This window comes from Zerene cesonia, chromosome Z (assembly GCF_012273895.1).
Source record: "Zerene cesonia ecotype Mississippi chromosome Z, Zerene_cesonia_1.1, whole genome shotgun sequence".
NCBI classification, from domain to species: Eukaryota; Metazoa; Arthropoda; class Insecta; order Lepidoptera; family Pieridae; genus Zerene; species Zerene cesonia.
In genome coordinates, this window is record NC_052122.1 from 1,478,820 (window position 1) to 1,500,290 (window position 21,471).

At 31.3% G+C, this 21,471-nt stretch overlaps 3 protein-coding genes across 5 annotated transcripts in view; 1 reads left to right on the top strand and 2 right to left on the bottom strand.

Annotated features, from left to right (window-relative positions):
- LOC119835912 overlaps positions 1-3,642 on the bottom strand; it is a 64,515-nt gene extending 60,873 nt beyond the window's left edge. The window contains exon 1 of one of the 3 annotated variants that reach the window (XM_038361025.1): positions 3,448-3,642. The gene's annotated coding sequence lies outside the window, so the exon portion shown is untranslated. The remainder of the gene's footprint in view (positions 1-3,447) is intronic. The other 2 variants (XM_038361026.1, XM_038361027.1) reach the window with 2 other exon arrangements.
- An 824-nt stretch (positions 3,643-4,466) lies between these two features.
- Positions 4,467-9,111, bottom strand: LOC119835659 (prostatic acid phosphatase-like). The gene is made up of 8 exons (XM_038360623.1): positions 8,663-9,111; positions 7,679-7,772; positions 7,404-7,602; positions 7,165-7,320; positions 6,850-7,079; positions 6,456-6,628; positions 5,897-6,000; positions 4,467-5,470 (listed from the first exon to the last, which is right to left on the bottom strand). The coding sequence occupies exons 1-8, from the start codon at positions 8,894-8,896 to the stop codon at positions 5,395-5,397; spliced, it is 1,266 nt and encodes a 421-aa protein (XP_038216551.1). The 5' UTR covers positions 8,897-9,111; the 3' UTR covers positions 4,467-5,394.
- Positions 9,112-12,022: 2,911 nt separating this feature from the next.
- On the top strand, positions 12,023-21,054 carry LOC119835418. Its single transcript, XM_038360202.1, has 6 exons — positions 12,023-12,224; positions 16,545-16,698; positions 19,186-19,369; positions 19,888-19,971; positions 20,045-20,134; positions 20,793-21,054. The coding sequence occupies exons 1-6, from the start codon at positions 12,208-12,210 to the stop codon at positions 20,891-20,893; spliced, it is 630 nt and encodes a 209-aa protein (XP_038216130.1). The 5' UTR covers positions 12,023-12,207; the 3' UTR covers positions 20,894-21,054.
- The last annotated feature ends 417 nt before the right edge of the window (positions 21,055-21,471 follow it).

Sequence of the window (21,471 nt, forward strand, 5' to 3'; positions counted from 1 at the left end):
AAGTAATAAATGTTATTTGCAGTTAACAATTTTCTTTTTTCTTTATTACAATATTTATGGCAAGACTAGGTATTTAGTTAATCAACATTGGATTTGCAACATTCACGAGTGAGCAGTAACGTACCGAATAAGTGTACACTTTAAATAAAATTCGTTCTCGCTGTAAACATCTGTGATTGTAACGCCTAAAATAATGGTACCTACACTCGCTTTGTGTGACGTGTTGATAAGCCATGTAAACATTAGTGTCGTGATGTCATTACTGCGGGATTCATTAAAATAACACCAAACAATCAAATTAAAGCAGCTGTTTCAATCAAATTTAGAGTTAAAATTTGATTTACTTTAGTATTTACATAGTGTGTTACTACATGTTTTAGATATTATTATTTCATCACATTAATCCTAGTGTTTCTCTTTCTCTTTTATAAAATGAAGAAAATATAAAATTTAATATTTCTATCAGTTCGCAAATCACTCAAGAGTCACGGTACAAGTCCCAAACTGAAACATACTGATGAATTAAGCTAAGATAATAATCCTAATAATAATCCTAACTAATGGTGATATAATAGATACTTATGAGTTGAATGGCCTTTAGTAATTAAATTTATTTTTTTAAGTACGAATATTTGAACCTCTCATTTATTTGATAGTGAAAATTATTTACTTTAAAATTTATTTATTTTATGACTATAGCCCTCACTGCAGCACAATATCATTTTAGAATAAACAATACGTAATTGAGTGAAAGTATATGGAAGTAATTTTTTAATACACTTTATACAGATTACATTTATATACGTTTTCTGTAGTAATAGGAACTTCGTTTTCTTAACGAAACATTACTTAAGTAGGCATTTTGTTAAAAAAAACCTTAAGATCGTGACAGAGCATTTGATACTTTTATTTTAATAAAATATTTTAATAAATACTTTAATGCTAAGAACATACCTATTCATTAATAATGTTATTTTCGTCAGTCGTTTTTAACTACATATAATAAAGATTTCAATGTGTTGAAAAATAACGAATTTTCTACTCACTGGTGCAAGGGCAGAGGTACTTAGAATAAAATGTTGTTCTGTACTTATGGCGAGTTTATTACGCGAACACGACACCCACGGGTTTTTAGATAATTATTATGTGCCAATGAATTCACTGGCCTACCAAATACTTACTATCTCTTAAAACATTTTATACCTGTATTTCTCTATAATTATTAGAGATGCATTTTCTGTATGCAAAGAGCATAGCGTCGAATATGTTGAATTTCATTTATTCAGTTGAGAGGGCCTTACTACTCAAATCAGCGGATAACGAAAGAGAGTGTAATTGAAATTTAGGACGCCGAGAACTTTCCATTTTCCACTGCGGAAATTTATATGGTTGAACGCACACTTGTGATTTTAGCACACATTTGCGTGCATTTTTATTGCAAAGGAAATAAACAAAAGAACTGGCGGTGTGTAATGATCCAAATAAAAATACTCGCATTGGACTTTTGGAATTTCATCTGGTATACATAATATATGTGTTTGTGATTCAATATATTTCTGACGCATACCTTGTTACATAAAGAGAGAGATTGTAGGTACTTAGCACCTTTGAAGTAAACACTCAGTGACGTCATCAGAAGTAACCATCTAATTACCATTCAGATTAGATAGTTTTTTATTTGTACTTCACATTTTAACGCATGCTTTACACAGTTTTACTTCAAGTACTACAATACAAAAGATGGAATAATAAAAATGTAATATGCTTTCTTAAATTTTCACAATATACAGAAAAAAAGTTATGTGTTATTTAATTAATTAAAAAAAACTTCAATAATCAAATCATCTATACAAATTCATGTATATGGAATAAGTTTTGCTATTTAGGCTTGAGTCATAGAGAAATAAGAGTTAGTTCAAAATGATTAAACAATGAAATGGCAACTATAATCACAAATCATTTAAAGAATTTACAGAAATTATGTGGGAAATAGAAAGAAAAAAGTGGTAGTTCAATAATAGTAAAAATTTTCATAGACTTTAAAAGCCCTAAAAGCAAATCTCAAAATTTGGTCAAAACTAACTAAATTAATGTTCATTTAAGGATTTATTTAGAAACTTTTATATATCATGTACTTATTATACTGAATACAAATTCCTATTTTCAATTTTTTTCAATCAGAGAAATGGTTCATTCAAACAGCAAATTTATTAAGTGAGTTTTTTAACCTTTTCGCAGTTGAATGAAAAAACAATCTGCTGGAATTATCTGTGGATTGATTCATAAGATGCTCTTGAAGTGTATTCAATTGTCACTTTGTATTTGTCCCAATCAGTAATAAATTAACAATGCTTAGCAATTGTTTATATTAGGAAAACAATTTAATTAAAATACTTGTAATAAAAATGGATCCAAAAGCGGAAAATTTGATAATTCAAAATGAAGTGAAGATTCAAATTAGTAATTTTATTTTGATTAGCTTATACTTTGTATAAATCGTCATCTATTGCAGTTTGTTAACATTCTCTCCATAATTTTTTTTTTAATTTAAACATTTTTCATGGATGTCCCCTCCTCATCTTCCACAGTTTTATTTTATGTCTTAATGGGCAATTGAGCTGATAGTGGTGGTTCACCTAATAGTAAGATCACCACCGCCCATAGACATTGACAGAGATTTATACAATATTCTATAATTGCAGAAAATATAATAATCTTGAAGTTTGCTACACTAAAAAATTAAAATTTCCTTTTTTTTTTGTTCATAAAATATATTTGCTAGTGCCTTCTTTACTACTGTTTGTTTCAACTACGAAAACCATGACATACTTTTTTCAAGTTGAAATATCAATGTTAATTTATGTAAAAATTAAATGTTTAGCGGGAAGAGGAGATATGAATAAACTTTAGAAGTCAACAAAACATACATATTAATGTAATTTCACTTGGGATGTAACAAGAATTTTAAAGTTATTCTGTAAGTATAAGTAAAATCTGTCCAGTAGAGCTACAAAATAATCGTAAAGTTTTATTTGTTCATGTAGTTAGACAGTTCTGTGAATTTCATGAATTAATTTGGCTATGTAGTAACGAATTGTCTGATGACAAAGGCTACTAACATACAACTTACAAAAATGTTTTGCAATGTTGTGAAAAGGCACAATGTTTGTTGGAAATAAGTAAAAAAAAATTGATAAAGCCCTTCCCATAGAGTTCGGTTACTTGGCAAAATGCAAGCAGGAAAAGAAAGACTATTTATCGTTTTTTGTGGATATATCACAGTCCACTAAGTAATAACACAAGATAAGGAACACAGTTTTCTTAAAATAAATTCAATGTGTTTAAGTTAAAATATAAATATTTTAGGACTTCCCTGGCAAGACTACGCAGGAGTATTTTATAAAGAATCTCCCAGAAACAGATGACCAAATTTATAGGGGAACAAACCGTAAACACATTAATAACTGCTACGCACTGATCAATTAATACACGTAATCAACACTAAAATTATAACACATTATCAAACGATTAAAAAGATTTGTAGCACTTTACTGTTATTGAAAATATATTTTGTAAAAACTAATTCCAAACCACTGTGGGACTCGAAACGAAACTTCACCGGACAACTGTTAAATAGTGATGTAATAAGTATTGTTCAAGTATGGTAAGACGTGAGTAGTTTTTTTTTAATTTGTAATCGATTAATCTACTGGTTAAATTGAAAAATTCAAGTTAATAAAATACATTATTAAATAAACACACCAAGATTAAAATCATCGTTGCGCTTATGATACAAGAAATTTTTTGCTGTATTTGCTAATTTACTTGAATCTGACTTCAAGTGTCTGCGCAGTCCATAACTAATTATTATAAGTTGCTAGAGAACTTTTATACCTTTATTTTAATTATAAATATTATGTTAAGGTCTAGGCAAGGAAAACTAAGGGGCTTTTAAAGTAATTTTTGTAATTAATATTTTCAGCAAATATATTTATGTACTGAATAAAGAAATATAGCAACACCTTTTGCTGTTTCCATAGGCTATTTCCAGTTTTCGTACTGTTTCCTTTCAAAATCTTCATGTGACAGTTGTATCTTCTTGCTATAAGAAAAAAAAAAACTGTCTTAGATAACTGTCTTAGATTAGACACTTATGCAATGGTTTATGGTCAATTGTCATTTGTATTTTGTTGACTGTTGTACTTTTGACGCTGAAAGTTGAAACATTGGATGGAAAAAAAAGCATATTATGTTTATTCTCGAATAAACTTTAAATTTATCTTTTGCAAAACCCACCGTGCAATATATAGTAGACCAAAAGACTAGACTTTATTTACAGATGATGTATTAGACAGTAATACTATGTTTTCAGTATTGAAAGGACCAGTTAATCGATAAGTTAAGTGGATCAAAATCAAGTTAAAATGCGAATAAAGCGAATGTAAGCGTGTTAAAAAATAAAACGCTATTAATTTTTTAAGAGACTTTATTGTCATTCTCACATATAAATATAGATACTACATGTTGAAAAATTTACTCTACCCATACACTATATTACAGCCTCAGGAAACAGTCAAGGGCATGCAGTCTATAAAAAAAATTTAATATTAACCCTAGTGATGCCTTTACACATTCGTGCGAATAACGAAGACGCACATGTAAATAGTGCACTCGCCTATTTGCCTTTTGATGCGCGTTAAGAGTGTAACCACGAATAGCGAACACGAAATTATAACGAAAGTGATAACCAAATTTGGTTATTTGTTAGTTCAATTGAGACGTTAGTACTTAGTGAACTAGTAGTAAGATTTCTAAATAAATTGTTTGTACCAAATGCCATTTGACACGAAATTGAAGTATTTAACAGGTTTCGACTCTCCTATTCTTAGTTGAATTGCATGCTATATGTTAGAATTACTTTGTGTTCCCATCTCTTCATTCAGCAGAAGCTATTGTAGAACCAGCGAAGGATGTGCCTTAAATTGAATTTTTACATCAAGTATAATAGCTCTAACAAGATTATTGAACATGTACCAATAATTATCGATTTATTTGACAGTTATCATCACCTTCACCCATCAGATATATGTATATGATCTAGTTCACATAGTTTATCTGTAAAAGCCGCACTTCCGAACTAGATCGTTCGCAAACTACTTAGGACTACTTAAAACAAAAATCATAATATGTATTATAAGATGCCAACATCATTCATAGAAATTTATTGCTTGCCTACATTAAATTATATTAAAAAAATTGAGCAAACTTGTTCATTATACACCAAATAAACTCACCAATCTTCAGGATATTACAGAATAAACAAAATAAATTAAGAGATCTTTTGCAAAATACAGACAAAATAATAAAAAAATACAAGTTCAACAACAAATCATTCTATATAATAATTTCCTTTTCTTGTATTTCTTGCATAGCCTGTTGAACCGGAATTCTTCTATACCAAAACCGTACCCTGTAAACAGAACATAAGACAGAACAGCGTTTGCCGGGTGCAGTTAGTTATAGTATAAAATTACATTACCGTCATTTGATAATGCTTAGTCTCATTAATTTTTGTTAGAAAGAAGAAACTTGAAATTAATGTTGGCTTCACAGGTAGATAACTACAAGATTTATTTCATAATGTTAGAGTAGGCAACCAAGCTGTTGGTTCGCCTGATACTCAATGAAAGTCATCATCATCAACCATAAAGATTTGCAGATATAGAAGCTCTACCATTGCATTGCCAGGAAAATTCTTGTGAGACATTGAATATAATATTTTTATCAAAGAGTGATACTTAATCACTGCTTAATAAAAAGATTGAAAGTTATGGGGGGAACTGTTTATAGTGATCAACTGACATAAAAATTAATAAAAATTTTAAAAGACACTTACCGAGGCACAATGTTGTTAAATTGAAAGTAAACCATAAGTACAATTAATTGAATGCAGTTCACAAATACCAGAGGAATAATTGAAATTGTCATGAGGCCTGGTTGCTGCAAAATAATAGTTTTATTACAATTTAATTCTAACATGATTATAGTTTAATTATTGTAGTAAATGAATATACTAATTTACATATACTTTTGCCGAACTGAAGTGTAATAAAATTCTCAACTATGAAAAAATATTTACGAATGACCTAAGGAAGACAATTAGAAATAAGAATTTAAAACACTGCATTAATAACCTGATGCAATTTTTGAATAGTTTCTTTTTTATATTTTTTATAGTAAGCTTCTTTGTCGCTTTTCATTACATATATAATAGAATCTTATTTTCTGGAAAAAATAAGAGTGAATTTAATAGTCTTATTAATTGTTTTATGTTTGCATATTATTTTTTCATAACTTTATAACATCTTGTTATCTAAAATCTATAATTGTAAGAATTGAAATATTGAATGTACATAAGAAATAAATTTATCAATTGTTCAAAAAACATTAATTACTTGTATGTCACATTCCTTCTCCCAGTTAACGGTAAGTATGTTCTCATATAACTTTTTGAATCTTTTTACTGGACATAGTTTGCTGCAATGTGGGAGATTTAATATTATTGGTTCTACAATCTCACTACTGTTTCTATATGATACACGAATAAAATGTTCCATTGATGAGTTATCTGTAAATAAAACAAAACAAAATGTGTACACAATGATTAACAATGTTTTAAACATCAAAACAAAACAAGCAATATTCTAAAAATACAATGTGAGATAATAAGTAATTGTTAGTGTGTAAGTAACATATTTTGGGATAAATATTACACTATAACTTTAATTAACAAGGAATATACCAAGGATACAAATTATTCAGACATTATTATGATAAAACTAAACTCACCATAAACAAGTTCCAAAAATATGGTAGAAGTATATTCTGGGCAATTACCATCAAATACACCAAGACCATTCAAAACATTTCCAATTGTAAAGTCGTGGCCACTATATATGGAGAATTTTAAATGGTCAGGTATATTGGCAATAACAGCTTGCATATTATTTAAAATTTGTTGTAGTAAAGGCCCTATCATAAGACGAGCCATTAATGACGTGCCAGTAGCAATTGAAAACCTAAAAAAAAGATTTAGTATTTACTTCAAACGAAAAAAGAAATACACATTAAAAAGTATATATATCAATATAGAAAACCCATTACCCATAACAAGCAGGCTCCCTTAATTTATCCGGGTAAACAGTTTTAGTCCATGTTGGCAATGTTAAGTTGTACAAACTTTCTATTTTTAAAACACTGTAAATAGATGAAATATCTTCATAGGTTTTTACTTTCTTTCCGGTGTAAGCGGTAAGGTAGCTAAAAATAATATAATAATTTAAATAGTGTTAACCATGCAGTCTATGGTCACAAATACATTTTTTTTGCTATTTATGACTCACTCCATGAGACTTTGATATTTTCCCAGTCTTTCCTTAAATGCTTTAGAATTGTAGTATTTATTTTTTTCTTTAATATAAGGATCACAATGCCTTTTCATTGCCAATAATTCATCTTCATGTTCTGGTTTTGTGTGTACAGGTATAGGCTGCCACATCAAGTTATCATTCCACATTGATTTATTTGTAGGAGGATACAAACCTATAACAAAGAATTGTATATGATTTTTTATTAAAAATGTATGTATTTAATAAGGATAGCTATATTATTCTCATACCAGCTAGATTTGCTTGGGCAGACATAAGTGTACGATCAACATCTGTAGATCTCACGTACACCTCAGTCGGATCAAAATCCTCTGATATTAAATTCTGGAACAACCATATTTATTTTAAAGACATGTAATATTTTCCTTTTCCTTATTTAAGCAAAACAAATGTTTCATGTAAGTTTAATAGTACTGCCCAAATTAATAAAGACAAAACATTGTTATGCAACTGTTATGCCTTAGAACCAAATTAGGACAATTAATATGCATTTGACCAGTGTGGTGGACTATGGCCAATAACCTTACAGGAGCTCTGCAAAAGACTAATAAACTCTAAGTAATGTATGTTTTCTTTTATTAAGTAAAATTACATACATAATGCTTCAAAAGCTTAAAAATGACTATAGTCTTACAATATGATTACATTTTATATTTTTACCACCATTTTGAGTTATCAAAACAAGTTTTCAAGCATCAACATCACATCAGGATAAATCCTACATTCAAAATGTGTCAGGCTCAATGTTATAAAAATAATCAATTAGTCACATCTATCATCAGTTAAAGTTGTTTATTACCATAATATAATCAAACATTAAATTGATATTCCTAATTAATCTCAATATCTTATTCTGCCTAACATTATCAAATCATTTTGAAACTATACACATTGATAATTAATGACTTATTCAGTTAAAAAGTACACAGTTATAAGAAACAGTTAACTTTCTTCATTTTTTAAACAAAATCTTTGAAAGTAATTTAATTAGTAGAATCCCGATAAAAAAAAAATTCTACTCTTTTAAAATTTCTCATTTATAAAGCATTACAATGCTATAAAACTGAAAATTATAAATAAATAATTTAATATTTAATTTTTAGTTTCATAGCATTCAATTTATTGATTTTGTAGTATTTAAACATTTCCCAAGTAATATAAAATGTTTTAAGAACCAAAATGTGTTATCAACCAATTTTTAAAATTAAACTTACCACATAACGGTGTCTGAGCCATTTTCCTAACGCATAATGTTGTTTTTTTCCAAGATTAGTAAGTTCTCCAAATTTTACAGGCCAGAAAGATTGATTACGCCAGGGGTCTGTTGGGTAAGTATCAACAGGCGTCCTATCACCATGTCTAAATATAATTGCAGCATACTGCACCGTATTGTGGCCAAAAGAAGAGACAAGAAAAACGGTAAACAATGATAATAATATTTTTAACATTTTGATGTAAACACTGTAACTATATTTTAAACATTTTAAGAACTGAATTACTATATGTAATTACTTATTAATTGTGGTAAGACTTTATCGCGATCGAGTCACAATGCCCCAGTTAATAACTTATGAAATTAGTCTTTAGAAAGACTAATCTGCTATATGCATAAAAAATTCTAAGTGCTTAATTTCAACTGATGAGTGATAACTGACAACTGACAAGTGACAAAATGCTAGTGAAGCGACAGTTGACAATCATTATTTTTTGACAAATCGTAAACTCAATAGTCAAAATTGACATTGAATCTAGAGTTTTTTAATGCTGTATAAGTTTAATTTAATTTGTCAATGAGTTCGATTGTTATTAGGTCGGTATTTAGTACCCAAATAACCAAAGAAACGTTTATTCAGTGAATGTGAGTGACTGCCTTAGGTACTCTATAAGGCACCAACTCTCATAGAAGATGGGCGTGAAATAGAAGCATGCTACTGTATTATGTTCGTTAAGTGGGGCAGCCAGAGGCAAATATTCTTTTCCTTATTTTTCCTAATTCTTTCCTATATTTCTTCCTTGTAATTCTTCCATTATCCAGTAAAATTAGCAATCCATTTGCACAGGAATATAGCCTCTGCAATTGTTTATGGGCGGTGCTGGTCGCTTACCATAAGGCGACTGCTCCTTTGCTGCCTATCGCATAAAAAATACCGAAAAAGATCGAGGATGTAATCCATCGAGCTATGTTGTAAGCGGCGTGAAACGTGTTCCGCTCACGCTGCCTCCGGTAGAGCTGACAAACCACCTGGCTCTTTAGATTTGCATTCGGCCCAGTGACTGGGTGCACTAACCTCGCAAACGAAATCCAAATAAATAACCCTGTCACTAAAAGTGGTCACTAAAAACAGGACACAACTAAACTTACTCGCATACCTAAAAGGCTAACAGGGGATTGATGCGGTCCTTTGGGTATTCGCAATAAAATGCTCTTTAATTCCATAGGTCATCTTGCAATAATCGTTTCGTTAAAATTAAATGGCGTCATCTAGTGAAAAGTAAACTAACTATGAAGGATAAAGATCACATTTAGTTCAATCATTTTTGTTTAGATGTCTCTGAATGAGTCGGTATTTGTTTACATTTTGTTTAAATAAGAAACGATAAAGTTTTTAATCAAATTCGAACCTTCCCTCGAAAATATAAAATTTTAGATCATTGATGTGATTGTTGGACTCTCATCTATATAAATTTATTCATCTTCATTGTAAAACGTACAAAAGAAACTTTATTTGCTATGAACGGAGCCTCTTTTATTGGTCTTTGAATGAAGATTACTTTTATTGGTTGGTTAGTTTACTTAGGTAACCTAACCATTGCATTCATAGATTATACACTTATAGATCGCAACCATCGACTAATTCCCTGAGCCACATAAAAACATGTAAAAATTGTCGTTGATAAAATTGTTAAGATTATAATAAAAAACCGGCTAAGTACGAGTTGCGCTCGCTCAAATATCGTATTGTGGGTTGCAACTCTTATAATTGGAGTGTGGCAGGCGAGCGCCGAGCACGCTTCGGCACGAATCTGCTTGCACTGACGCGACGAAGGTACCGCACCCCACAGAAATTCGGCTTTAAGTTGTGTTTCATTCGGTGAGTGGCGGAGCCGTAGGCCCGGATCCTTTTCCACACCTATTTCAGTACATTCCTTTATTCTCCCCATCAATCCTTTTTCTTCATTTTAACAATACAAATAATTTACTGTACATAAGTTTGCCTTTGCACCTTAAAAGCGAGCAACGCATTTTCAGCGGCCGTAAGTCTGTAAATATTCATGTGCGGTGGTGATTGCATACTATCAGGCGAAACATCAGGTCAGTCGCTCACTATGTCATAAAAATTAATCTATTTGATTATTATTTTATTTAAGTGAATATATGTAGCATATTAGATAGTATTCTGTTTCAACCGTCTACCTGTTGCCGTTATCAAGTGATGAGTTAAAAGAATAAAAAAAACGTGTTTGTTGTACTGCCTCTTTAATTAAATATTTTATGATATTTTTAGTATTTGTTGTTATAGCGGCATCAGATATGAATGCATCATCTTAAATATTTCACCTTTTTAGCGTGTAACAGATTAACATAAAAAGAGACAGATGGACGGAATAAAAGGATCCCGTTTTAGCCACTACGTACTCATACCGGTCCGCGACCCCTAAATATATATTTCAACATGACAAAATTAAGGCAGGTAATAAAAAATAACTCTTTTACCTTCTGATGACAAATGTAGGTTCAATAACATATATTAACTAATAAAACACCAGTAATTAGGTTACTTCTATTTATATGTGACTTGATAACATGGGTAGTAGTTATTATTTACCTCCGTCGTAACCATTCTAACGAAATGTTCATTACAAGTCTAGATCCGGCTGGTAACCGCACTTAGAAGCACGAATAAATGTTGTCACCTTTGACATTAAGGAAAGTAAACGTCTTGCGATCACTCTTCTGTTTTTTATTATACATATATATTTTAAAAATAATCCTCTCTCCATCCAAGATAAGAATACAATATTAGGTATATTGTATTCTACCTATTTATACTTTAGGTTATAGCTTTTGCGCTTACGGCTTCCGCGTAATCGAAAAAACCGTCAACAATTACATATATTCTTTTATTTTATTCTTATTAGATATGCCGATTCATAATTAAACTTATATAAAATCGTTAGTCTACTAGGTAATGACGTAAGACGTAAAGGAATAAGTTCGTTGGTAGATACCTCTATATTAATTGCTTGATTAATCAATTAAATAAGAATAAAAAAAGCAATAAAAAAAGTTTTTTCAGAGACATATTATGTATAAAAAAACACAAGTCGAGAACATGCGGGCTTTTTATTACGTCCGCTTAAAAATCACAGTAGTGGTGGCTACTACATATTCGGTCTAGTTACCGTTGCGTCTATGACTCTTGACTCATCAGTAAATAAGTCACGGCGACCGTCACGTACGTCACAACAGGATTTGTTGTATTCATAGTTTAACAAAAGCATAGGTAGACATTCATGTGTGGAATGTTTGGCATGAGTACAGACGCGTATGCTTCTCCGAATATAAATCAGGCTAGTAGTGTTGGGGTGGCGGGCAGCCACTGCAACATCGAAAGTCAGAGAGTATCGGAGGTGTCGGTCTTCGAACGGCAGATCAAGCGTGGCCTCCGTACGCTGTGGACCTGCACAACAACGCTCTGAAGAGAAAGGGATAACACAAGTGCTTCTTACGACATTCACGATACACCACTCACCAAACATGAGGAGTCTCCCCCTGTAAGTAGACACTTATTTCTATTGTTTAGGCTATTACGTATCTATGTACGATAAAGCGGAGTTGTAGACCCCGCTTTGCGATTGCATTTGCGATGTCATAATATTATAATGAAACATTCACAGTTAGGTAGATAAAGGCATAGATACAAATATACAGATATAAACCTCTCATAAAATTGCGAGTCTAATTGCTGAGCGTTAACACCTTTAAAATTCAAACTTGATTTTTTAATTTTGTGCTAAACACTACGTATAGTTAAATTATACTTTTTAGCTGTTTCTAACAATGAATGTCATCTACACATAATTTAACTATTTAGTATTGGGTATATATGAAATCAAATTTTTAATATATTTGTGTATCCATTGAAACCCTACATCAAATACAAAAATTGATTTGTGTCTACAGCAAAGCAAACTTACTAATAAGAAAAGGACCGCGTAATTCAAATAATGATTAACGTCGGCATAGATAACATTGGATATACTATACTAGAAGTAGGTAACTAAGCGAGGTGCAGAACGAATTCGAAGCTTATTCCATTTTATTTTTAGGTACTGGATTAGTAAACGATTGTTACATGAATTTTTTATAAAGAATTGAATATAAAGAAAATTATTTTTTAAACAAACTGTTTATAACTTTTTAACAAAAACTTTAATATTTTCTCAGATTGCGAAATCTTAAGTGGCATGATAAAATATATTGTACGGCGCAAAATAATTCTTACTTATATGACCTATATTCTATTAATCTGTAGGTAATAATCCTTATGCAAATGTAATTAATTTTATAACAAAATCAATCAATGAAATACATACAATTTGAAATCAATTCATTAACTTATACAAACGTTTATGGGAAAAATTTCCAATTAACATTATTCCGGTCTATAAAATGAGAACAATCTATTTCATAATTCGTGACTTATAAACCTTATTACGGAGCCCGATTTGACCTAGTGTAACACACACAAAGCAATTAATTTTCAAATTTATTTAGCGAAACCGAGAACCGGTTGAATGACTCGATCCCACGTTGAAAGCAAAGCCCGCGACCTACGATTAGGCAACTTTGATTTTATGTAGGATGAATAGTTACACATGCAGATAAGGTATTGGCAAAGTGTAAGGAACTGAGTACTTGCCCATATATAGGTCCAGTTTCATACATACATAGTCACGACGTCGTGTCAACGTTGCAGATTTTTATCGATTATTTTCTTATTAATACATTTATAACAAATAAATAGCTTTTTTGTTTTATGAGCGCTAAATAGGCTAGTAGCTCAGTACTCAAGTAGTAAAATGACCAATGAATATAAATACCAACAAGTTGTATAAATATCAAATGTCTATTTTGAACTTTGCCTTTCAATTTGTCATGCGTCGAAGAGGTGAAACTAGATGTACTTATAGGATTATGTAATCAGCTAAAGACGCGATATATTTTGCGGAAAGAAATTTTTTCTTTAGGTCTTTGTTGTATAAATAAATAAAATGAATCGACTGAATGTGCATAATATTTTCAATTGAAGTCTAAACTTCCCCTCTCCCTACTGGCTACGCCTATGTATATCTTCATTATCATATCATATATACACGCGCCCATAAAGAGGTAATTTATTGAGAATAACGCCAATGACTTAAAATTAAAATAAATAAGTATGATTTAATTTAACAAATACACAAAAGGTCATCGACTATATTAAGAAAGTTATTTCTTATAAACTGTAAATTGATAGAAATTGCGATGCTACACCAATGTTTATGTAATAATGAGTTATATACGTAAACTAAGAGGTCAGAGCTTCTTGTATTACGAATATAATTTGTGCACAGAATTACAACGATTATAGTGCGTTCCGAATGTTTTATCTTATGTAAATATTTAATTTTTAAATATTTTATAGTAAAATTCTATCATTAAATTAAACTGGTATTTTTTTAATAATAATTGCTTCATTTACTTCAAGAATATTTGTAGATATTATGTTAGTATCTTAAGGTAATGTGCAATGTAATATGAATCTTTAAAGCTATAAATGAAGGCATAAATATTTCCGTATTAATTTATTTTTTATTTACCCATTATTGCAATAAGCCAATGTGAATAAAACACAATTACAACAAAAGCAAACTTGACAGTGTATTGCTGTGTACCCAATCGTTTAATAACTACAATATAATGAATGCAACAACTTCCAGTAGTTGGCCTCAATTAATAAAAGATAATGTATTAAAATTCTGTTACAGCTACTTCTCGTTATTTTCGAGGACTCAGTCCAGATTATTAACTGGAGTAGTTTAGGAATGCAGTCATAATATATAATTCGTTAATTTTTAATATGTCCCATCGTGTATGAAATTATTTTGTAAAATATAACTAGATACTTACAGAACTGTCTGAAAGTATTAAGTGCATGATAATATTATGTGTGAATATATGTAATAGCATGCAATGCAAGCGCGCACATTGATAGCCGGAGGCGTGACTACATGAAGATGCGCTCAAAAATACCTAGCACTTACTCAACATGACGGCAAACATAAAGACATTTGGTAATAATATAGTATTACGCAACTAGACGATTGGCATTTGTCTATAACTAAGAGAGACTTGCAATTGTACACTTCAGTATCTTTAGCATCAACTAAGTGCATTGCGCCACTGAAGATATAAACAATTTGCGTGCATGCCCATAACCTAGTTATTTTTCATTGTTCCCATAACATTCACTACTTACCCAAGATCAATTATTGTACTGTGGGAAGATTCACGCGCAATAAGCTGCACAATATGCTTGTTTCAATTCGTAACGTTTTGCAAGCTTTACGTGTATTTGTAGTACCTACTACGTAAATGCTACATATAGAAATGAAGTAAAATCGATTTAACATATACGATACAACCTTTCAGTCATCTCGTGTGTGCAGTGCTTCCTGATGTAGGTGCGTCATCCGTCAGGCGGAGGGGTCTAGCCTCTAGTGCTAGCGGCTACCGCATTTTATGGCGAGGTCACCCCAATTCTTACTACTTCTGGTTTTGGACGGGATGTCCTTGATACGGTTGGACTCTGACAATATAATATTCGATACATGCACGCACGTTTTACTAAATAACACAAACATAGAAAGTTTTACTTTTTCCGACGTGACGAGACACAACAATTCGATAGTTTTCAACTCTCGACGCATACTGATACTGAAGTACGCATTGTTTTATCGTCTAATAAATCCACGTCGACGCATAAATGTAGTCAAAACGATAAAATGTCAAGAATGTAGTTTTATTGATATTTCACTAATAAAGGCACGAGTTTGCGTTCGTGACCAGATTTAGCTATAGCTTGATTGCTGGTATTTATGTGTGCATGTCATTGGATATTGTGATGTATTACATAAAATAGAGAAAGCTAAGGGAGATTGTCGTGATTTGATCGGAAGCGAATGCGGAACTTGCCTAGCTATCAACCTGACCTGACCCTGAGAGGGGACCTGTTACTTGACTCTCTATAAATAACGTGTTAACCTTTAGTAGCCATCGACAGTTCTCTCACGCACTTGCCTCTATATCCAAATGAAATGAACCATGAAAATAACAACACCAGTTTAATAACCACTCACTCAGCACCATAGAAGTTGTTAATGAAAACAAAGGCATACTATAATTAAATAGACGTTGCATTCCTGATTAGTATACAATTGTATGGTATTTTTATTACGTATATTTGTTCGTTAAAGGCCATTAATCTACATGTTAATAGTACTGTACATTTTCTATGCGAAATACAATTTTGTAATACTTACCGTCTCAACGTAAATCGTCGTCTTACATCGACAATCCTTAAAGGTTGAACGTACAAGGACATTGTGCAAAAACTTGATTCGCAAATTGATCAAACCGTACTCTAGCACGTGTTGTACAGGCATATTTTAATAGTGATCCATGACATTTACCACATTATAATTTAATACACTGTGATGACATGTCACAGTTAATATTATTTATCAACTAAGACTATAGGTTTAGATTGTGAATGTATTTTTTCCATTAAACAGTATTGTTTAGAAACAATTAATCTCGCCTTACTACAATGTTAAAGTCAGAAAGAAGCATCAGACAGTCGATGTTATTAATATTTTTTTCTTTTGAAATTTACATAAAAGCATTTATGATGTGTCCTGAATATACAATAAGGCTCTATTTCCATAACTTTCAACTAACAGTTATTGCACAGGGACTCATTCGGTCTTTTCGTAGAAATGTTTTAAATTATGTTAATTGTGTTTGACCGTTCAAATGTATTTTGTTTACAGATTCATTCTTTTAGCGTGTATAGCGTGGCAAGCTTCAGCGCGGCCTCAGGATGACTCAGAGCCCAGAGCAATACCAAATCGGGGACTTTTAAAACGAGGATTAGTGGGAAAAGGCAAACCTACAACCACTACCACCACAGCCGCTCCTGCAGAGGTAGGTGGTCCGCGAAATTTAGGGCACTAATAAAATTGTTTACCATTTTTATTATTTGTTCTATGCAAAGTCCATGGTAAAATAGTAAAACTAATGAATATATTTAAAAACTTATGATAAACACACACACAATCAGTAATTCAATTTGCATAGCGAAATTTAGAGCAATTTTGTACTATTTTGTCTACGTAAATTCAATGATACAATTTATAAAAAAATCAATAAACACACTCACACAAGTACACACACTCAATTTGCATGAATTTTATGTGGACTTATAACTATTATACTACTTCCTACTAGTCCTACTATCCTACTAATATTATATATGCGAAAGTTTTTAAGGATGTGCGTGTATTTGTTATTCTTACACGCAAATACTACTGAAACGATTGCAATAAAATTTGGTACGTAGACAGCTGGATAACTGGAATAACATATAGGCAACTTTATATTCCTACGGGATACGGACTTACGCGGTTGAAACCGCGGGGCGCAGCTAGTTAATGTATATAATCAGGGTCTTATTATCAAATAAAAGAAAAAATAGGTAGGATGCAAGCTGTAAATTTCATGGAAAAACTCAAAAAGCTTTTCCGTATAAACATTACGTCTTAACGTGGGTTACCCTCATTATTTATCGCATACTTTTGATTTAGACAACTAAATGAATAAAATTGACTAAAATCATATTTAAGTATTAAATAATCTATTTAAAATCTTGATCAAAGTGATATTTAAAATAATTTACATTTTCCTCATTATTAACAACCAGTCAGCTATATGATCTTTTATGGAAAGTCAAACAGGTAATTCATTATCATAGGTTAATTATTTATGAGCAAAATAAATTTATAAAATTTTAATTTACGGCGACGCGACTTCATAATACCTATGTAAGAATCAAAATTAACATTATTCTTCTTATTTTAAATAAGTAGCTATTTTTTTAAGTTGAAATTTTTGATTTTGGAATTGTTTTTCAAACTATGATTATAAAATTAAATTATTATACAACGTCAAATTCTTAAATATTGGCGGAATATGTAAAATATTATTTACTGGCTTTTGGCCCTCGGTTTCGTTCGCGTGGACTACAGAATTTTGTAGTTCTTGGATTTTCGAAGCAGAGGCACTGTATCAGTTGGCAGTATTTACAAATTAAGATGCGTATACGTAAAAACCCTTAAATAACCCGAAATAGCAATTATTCTAATTAAAAAACATTTTATATACAATGTTGCAATGGCATTGCTACTCTATGTGTAGATATTTTAAAGGTTATTTTTACCATTAAAAATTTTAAAACGCCTTTAGTCCTTTATTAACAATTTTCTGACCAATACGTTTAAATACTGACTTACAGGTACCTAATAAAATATACAAAGTTTTCTAGAAAATGCAAGCTCAGATTTCCTGTTTGGTATTTAATAATTCTTATATAGTTAGTAAAAACCAGTATACAACCTCTATCTAGAATCAAGGATCTTTGAGTAGGTAGTATTATTTCACGAACACGTAAGATCTTATCGTATATGTGCATATATTTTCATGCTTCTATCTCGCTTCCCATATTGCTTAAGAATTTCAATCTTATATTATGTAACAACTTCTGTATAGTCATTATAGATGCGTTTATATTTTCGTCCTTAAATGTTAGTTTTGGTCGGATACATTTTTCGCAAACTTTTTTATATTAATGCCCTTATGTAAAATATTTCTATATCGATCTCTGTTTTGGAAATTTCGGACATTCATAATTTTAATCAAATAAGTATCGACGTAATTTAAAAACGTTGCTTTCTTATATTCATCCATAACATTAGGCTTCGTAAATTGACATTATAATATTCTTCTGAATCGTAATAAATAAAAATAATGTAATCTTACAAGTGGAAATAACTGAAAGCATCCCGGATTTGAATGATTTTCTGGTTGTTACAAAATTTGCAAATATATTTACCTGCATAATGTAAGAAGATTTATCGGTCCAAGTACCTATGTCCTATATACAACATTTTATCCATTTAACCTATCCAATTAATTATTTATTGTGAATGAGATATTATCATTCGTTTAAAGTGCATTCGTCATACTGTGTGGCACTGATGCACGCATTGCCACATTGTCTTATGGGTATTTCCCTTTCAAGCATACGAGATGTCACACTCGAATCATTTAGTCCAAGGCGAGTCGGACCGCCCCGCACCCGATGGTCGGGTTGCCTTCACGAATGACCTCTACAACTGCCGTTCCTCGGTGGCATTTCTACGCGAACTACAATAACACATTCATACTGATTGAACTGGTTTCTGGTGGAATTATTGCGACCGCCGATGGAATGTACAACTCTATATATAATCTCTTGGCTATGACGTCAATTTAAAAGTCATATAACAACAAATGAGAGAACTTAAACTGCGCTATGTCTGCAGTTTTTGTTATTTATTTGCTTTATCGTTATTGTTACTATTCGTCGTGTTTCAGGAGGATGGCGATTATGAAGAAGAAGGAGATTACCCCGCAGAGGCTGAAGCCCAAGAGCCCTCTACTGAAGCAGCTCCTTCTTCCACCGAAGGCAAGAAGCTAGTCGCTGGTGGAGTACGACCTTTCCGTAGCAACACCGATCTCTTGGAAGCACTTAAAAGGCGGAGAGCACAAGTTGCTGAAGGTGGATATTTAAAAAAAAATACTAAAATAATATAAGATTATTTTTTTTTAAGTATGAATTTATTGATAGAATATAAGTTACTGACAGAAAAAAGTACTGACCTCTACCGAGTTACACACATATTTTTATACTTACTGGCCTCGCAGTTGTGGAAGTGGGTTAATATGTAACCTTATTACCTACGAATTTCTTCACCACACTGAAAGTCAGTCTACGAATTAAAAATATTCTGTGTAGTTGTAGTATTCTTGGAAAATCAGCGGGGCGTTTTCCTCTTAAAATATCGTCCTTGTTATGTATTCCTGAGCATCATCTTACCCTATTCATTATTCATTATGGACAATTCATCAGCAGTTTATAAAAAAATACGAATATAACACATATTAAGCTAATTTTACTGTATTTACGAAGTCATTCAAGTAAATCAAGGTTTTGCTGTACATTACCAAAATAAATTTGATGATAATATAGACTGTTGTTTTTCAAAATTTAGGCTTACATTTCGATATTGTTTTTAGCTAAATTAGGTCAATCATCTGTACCTGCTGCATCACAGTCCCAAGTTGATGTGCAAACAGAGGCCCCTGCAAAGGCTAACTTTAGTAAGTATTTTTCTTTCCTAGGCTATATGATTTATATGCAATATCAAATATTAATGATATATTTAATCAATAGGTAAAAAGCGTTTTAATACAGCTACACGTGAAACCAAAACTGAAGACGCTCCCGCGCCAGCGAAACCTAGCAGAGGTCGTTTCAGCAAACGTAAGTTACACTATTAAATTTTTTTATTCTTACTGTATTTTAAGAAATACAGCTAAGATGCAAGCTAAGACCTAAGAGCATGGAGTCTTGTAACTTCTATTTTTTCCATATGTTTGTAAATTGAGTTATACTTAAACGAAAATCATTTTAGAGATTGTGGCAGCATCTTTAAAAACTATCAAAACATTTTGTCTGTTTTAATATGCGTTACTCATATTACATTAACTGTACATAACATACGCATTCTCCTTGATCAGGCTTGTAAATAAAGCACTATTACGAAAATGCGACCATAAACTTTTTTAATTGTTCATTATAATTTAAATAGTACCGATACCAAAAACAATTTAATAACATACCTACTTTACTGTGTTGCGTGTCATTTTGCAATATAATTATAGATTTCGTAAAGCTATTTTAGCAACGATTAACGTAGGTACGTAGTAGTTTAGATTTATGATAAACGGCTTGTGGTTTCCATTGCTCCAAATTTTGTTTACCCCTGTTTCCGTCGTAACTTGTTTGTTTTAATATTATAGTCTATGAATTATGATCAAATAATTAAGCTGAAGAAATTGTCGAAAAATGTATGTGTACCAATATTGCCTTTAGAATCATGAGAAATAGGTAGGTTAAAAAACCTTTTGGTTGCTTTTAGCTTCATCAAGATCTGTACAAGAAGCGGACCCTGTAGAGGAGCAAAACGACGCGGCGCCCACGGTCAGGACCGGCAGGCAATTCAGACGTGGTGGAAACTAGTTCCTTGCTCCTTATTTCTCATCTGTTCCTATCCTTTCTCATCTTATCCAGCAAAGCGAGGTGTTTTAATTTGATAAAATTTACCCTTTACCTATTTGTGACTGTATAATTAAATGTTACCTACTTACCATACTTTCAAACCATTTCTCCTTTCCCTGTATCCATATCACTGCCATCAGATTACTCTGGTCTGAACTTAATAAGTTCCAATGAATTAGAGATTTTATATACTATATTGTAAATTATATTTCTAAGTGTTTTTAATAAATAATTTAAAATATTCGTTATGTTTTTACTATTGTTCATCTAGTATACAATATGCATATATACGTTTTACAATAAAAATAAGTACCTGTACAATAACAGTTATCTTGTAATAAAAATGATATCTATATTATATGATATTATAGCTCTATTTTTTGAATAAAGATTCTTTTTTAATTCATCAAAGGAAATCAACATTGAGTATACCTTTTTTTGTGCTAAAGCGGGAAACTCAGCTTGCGGTTCGCCTAATGGTAAGCGATAACCAACGCCTATGAACATTTGCATAGGTAGGGCCTCAACAAATTCGTCGA

Bases quoted from the DNA above. Each gene is read 5' to 3' on its own strand.
- LOC119835659 (XM_038360623.1), bottom strand. From the start codon at position 8,896: ATGTTAAAAATATTATTATCATTGTTTACCGTTTTTCTTGTCTCTTCT. The intron at 7,773-8,662 runs GTAAGTTTAATT...TGGTTGTTCCAG, and splicing joins GGCTCAGACACCGTTATGTG to AATTTAATATCAGAGGATTT. The intron at 6,629-6,849 runs GTGAGTTTAGTT...TTTTATTTACAG, and splicing joins ATTTTTGGAACTTGTTTATG to ATAACTCATCAATGGAACAT.
- LOC119835418 (XM_038360202.1), top strand. The intron at 16,699-19,185 runs GTAGGTGGTCCG...GTCGTGTTTCAG, and splicing joins CCACAGCCGCTCCTGCAGAG to GAGGATGGCGATTATGAAGA. The intron at 20,135-20,792 runs GTAAGTTACACT...GGTTGCTTTTAG, and splicing joins CAGAGGTCGTTTCAGCAAAC to CTTCATCAAGATCTGTACAA.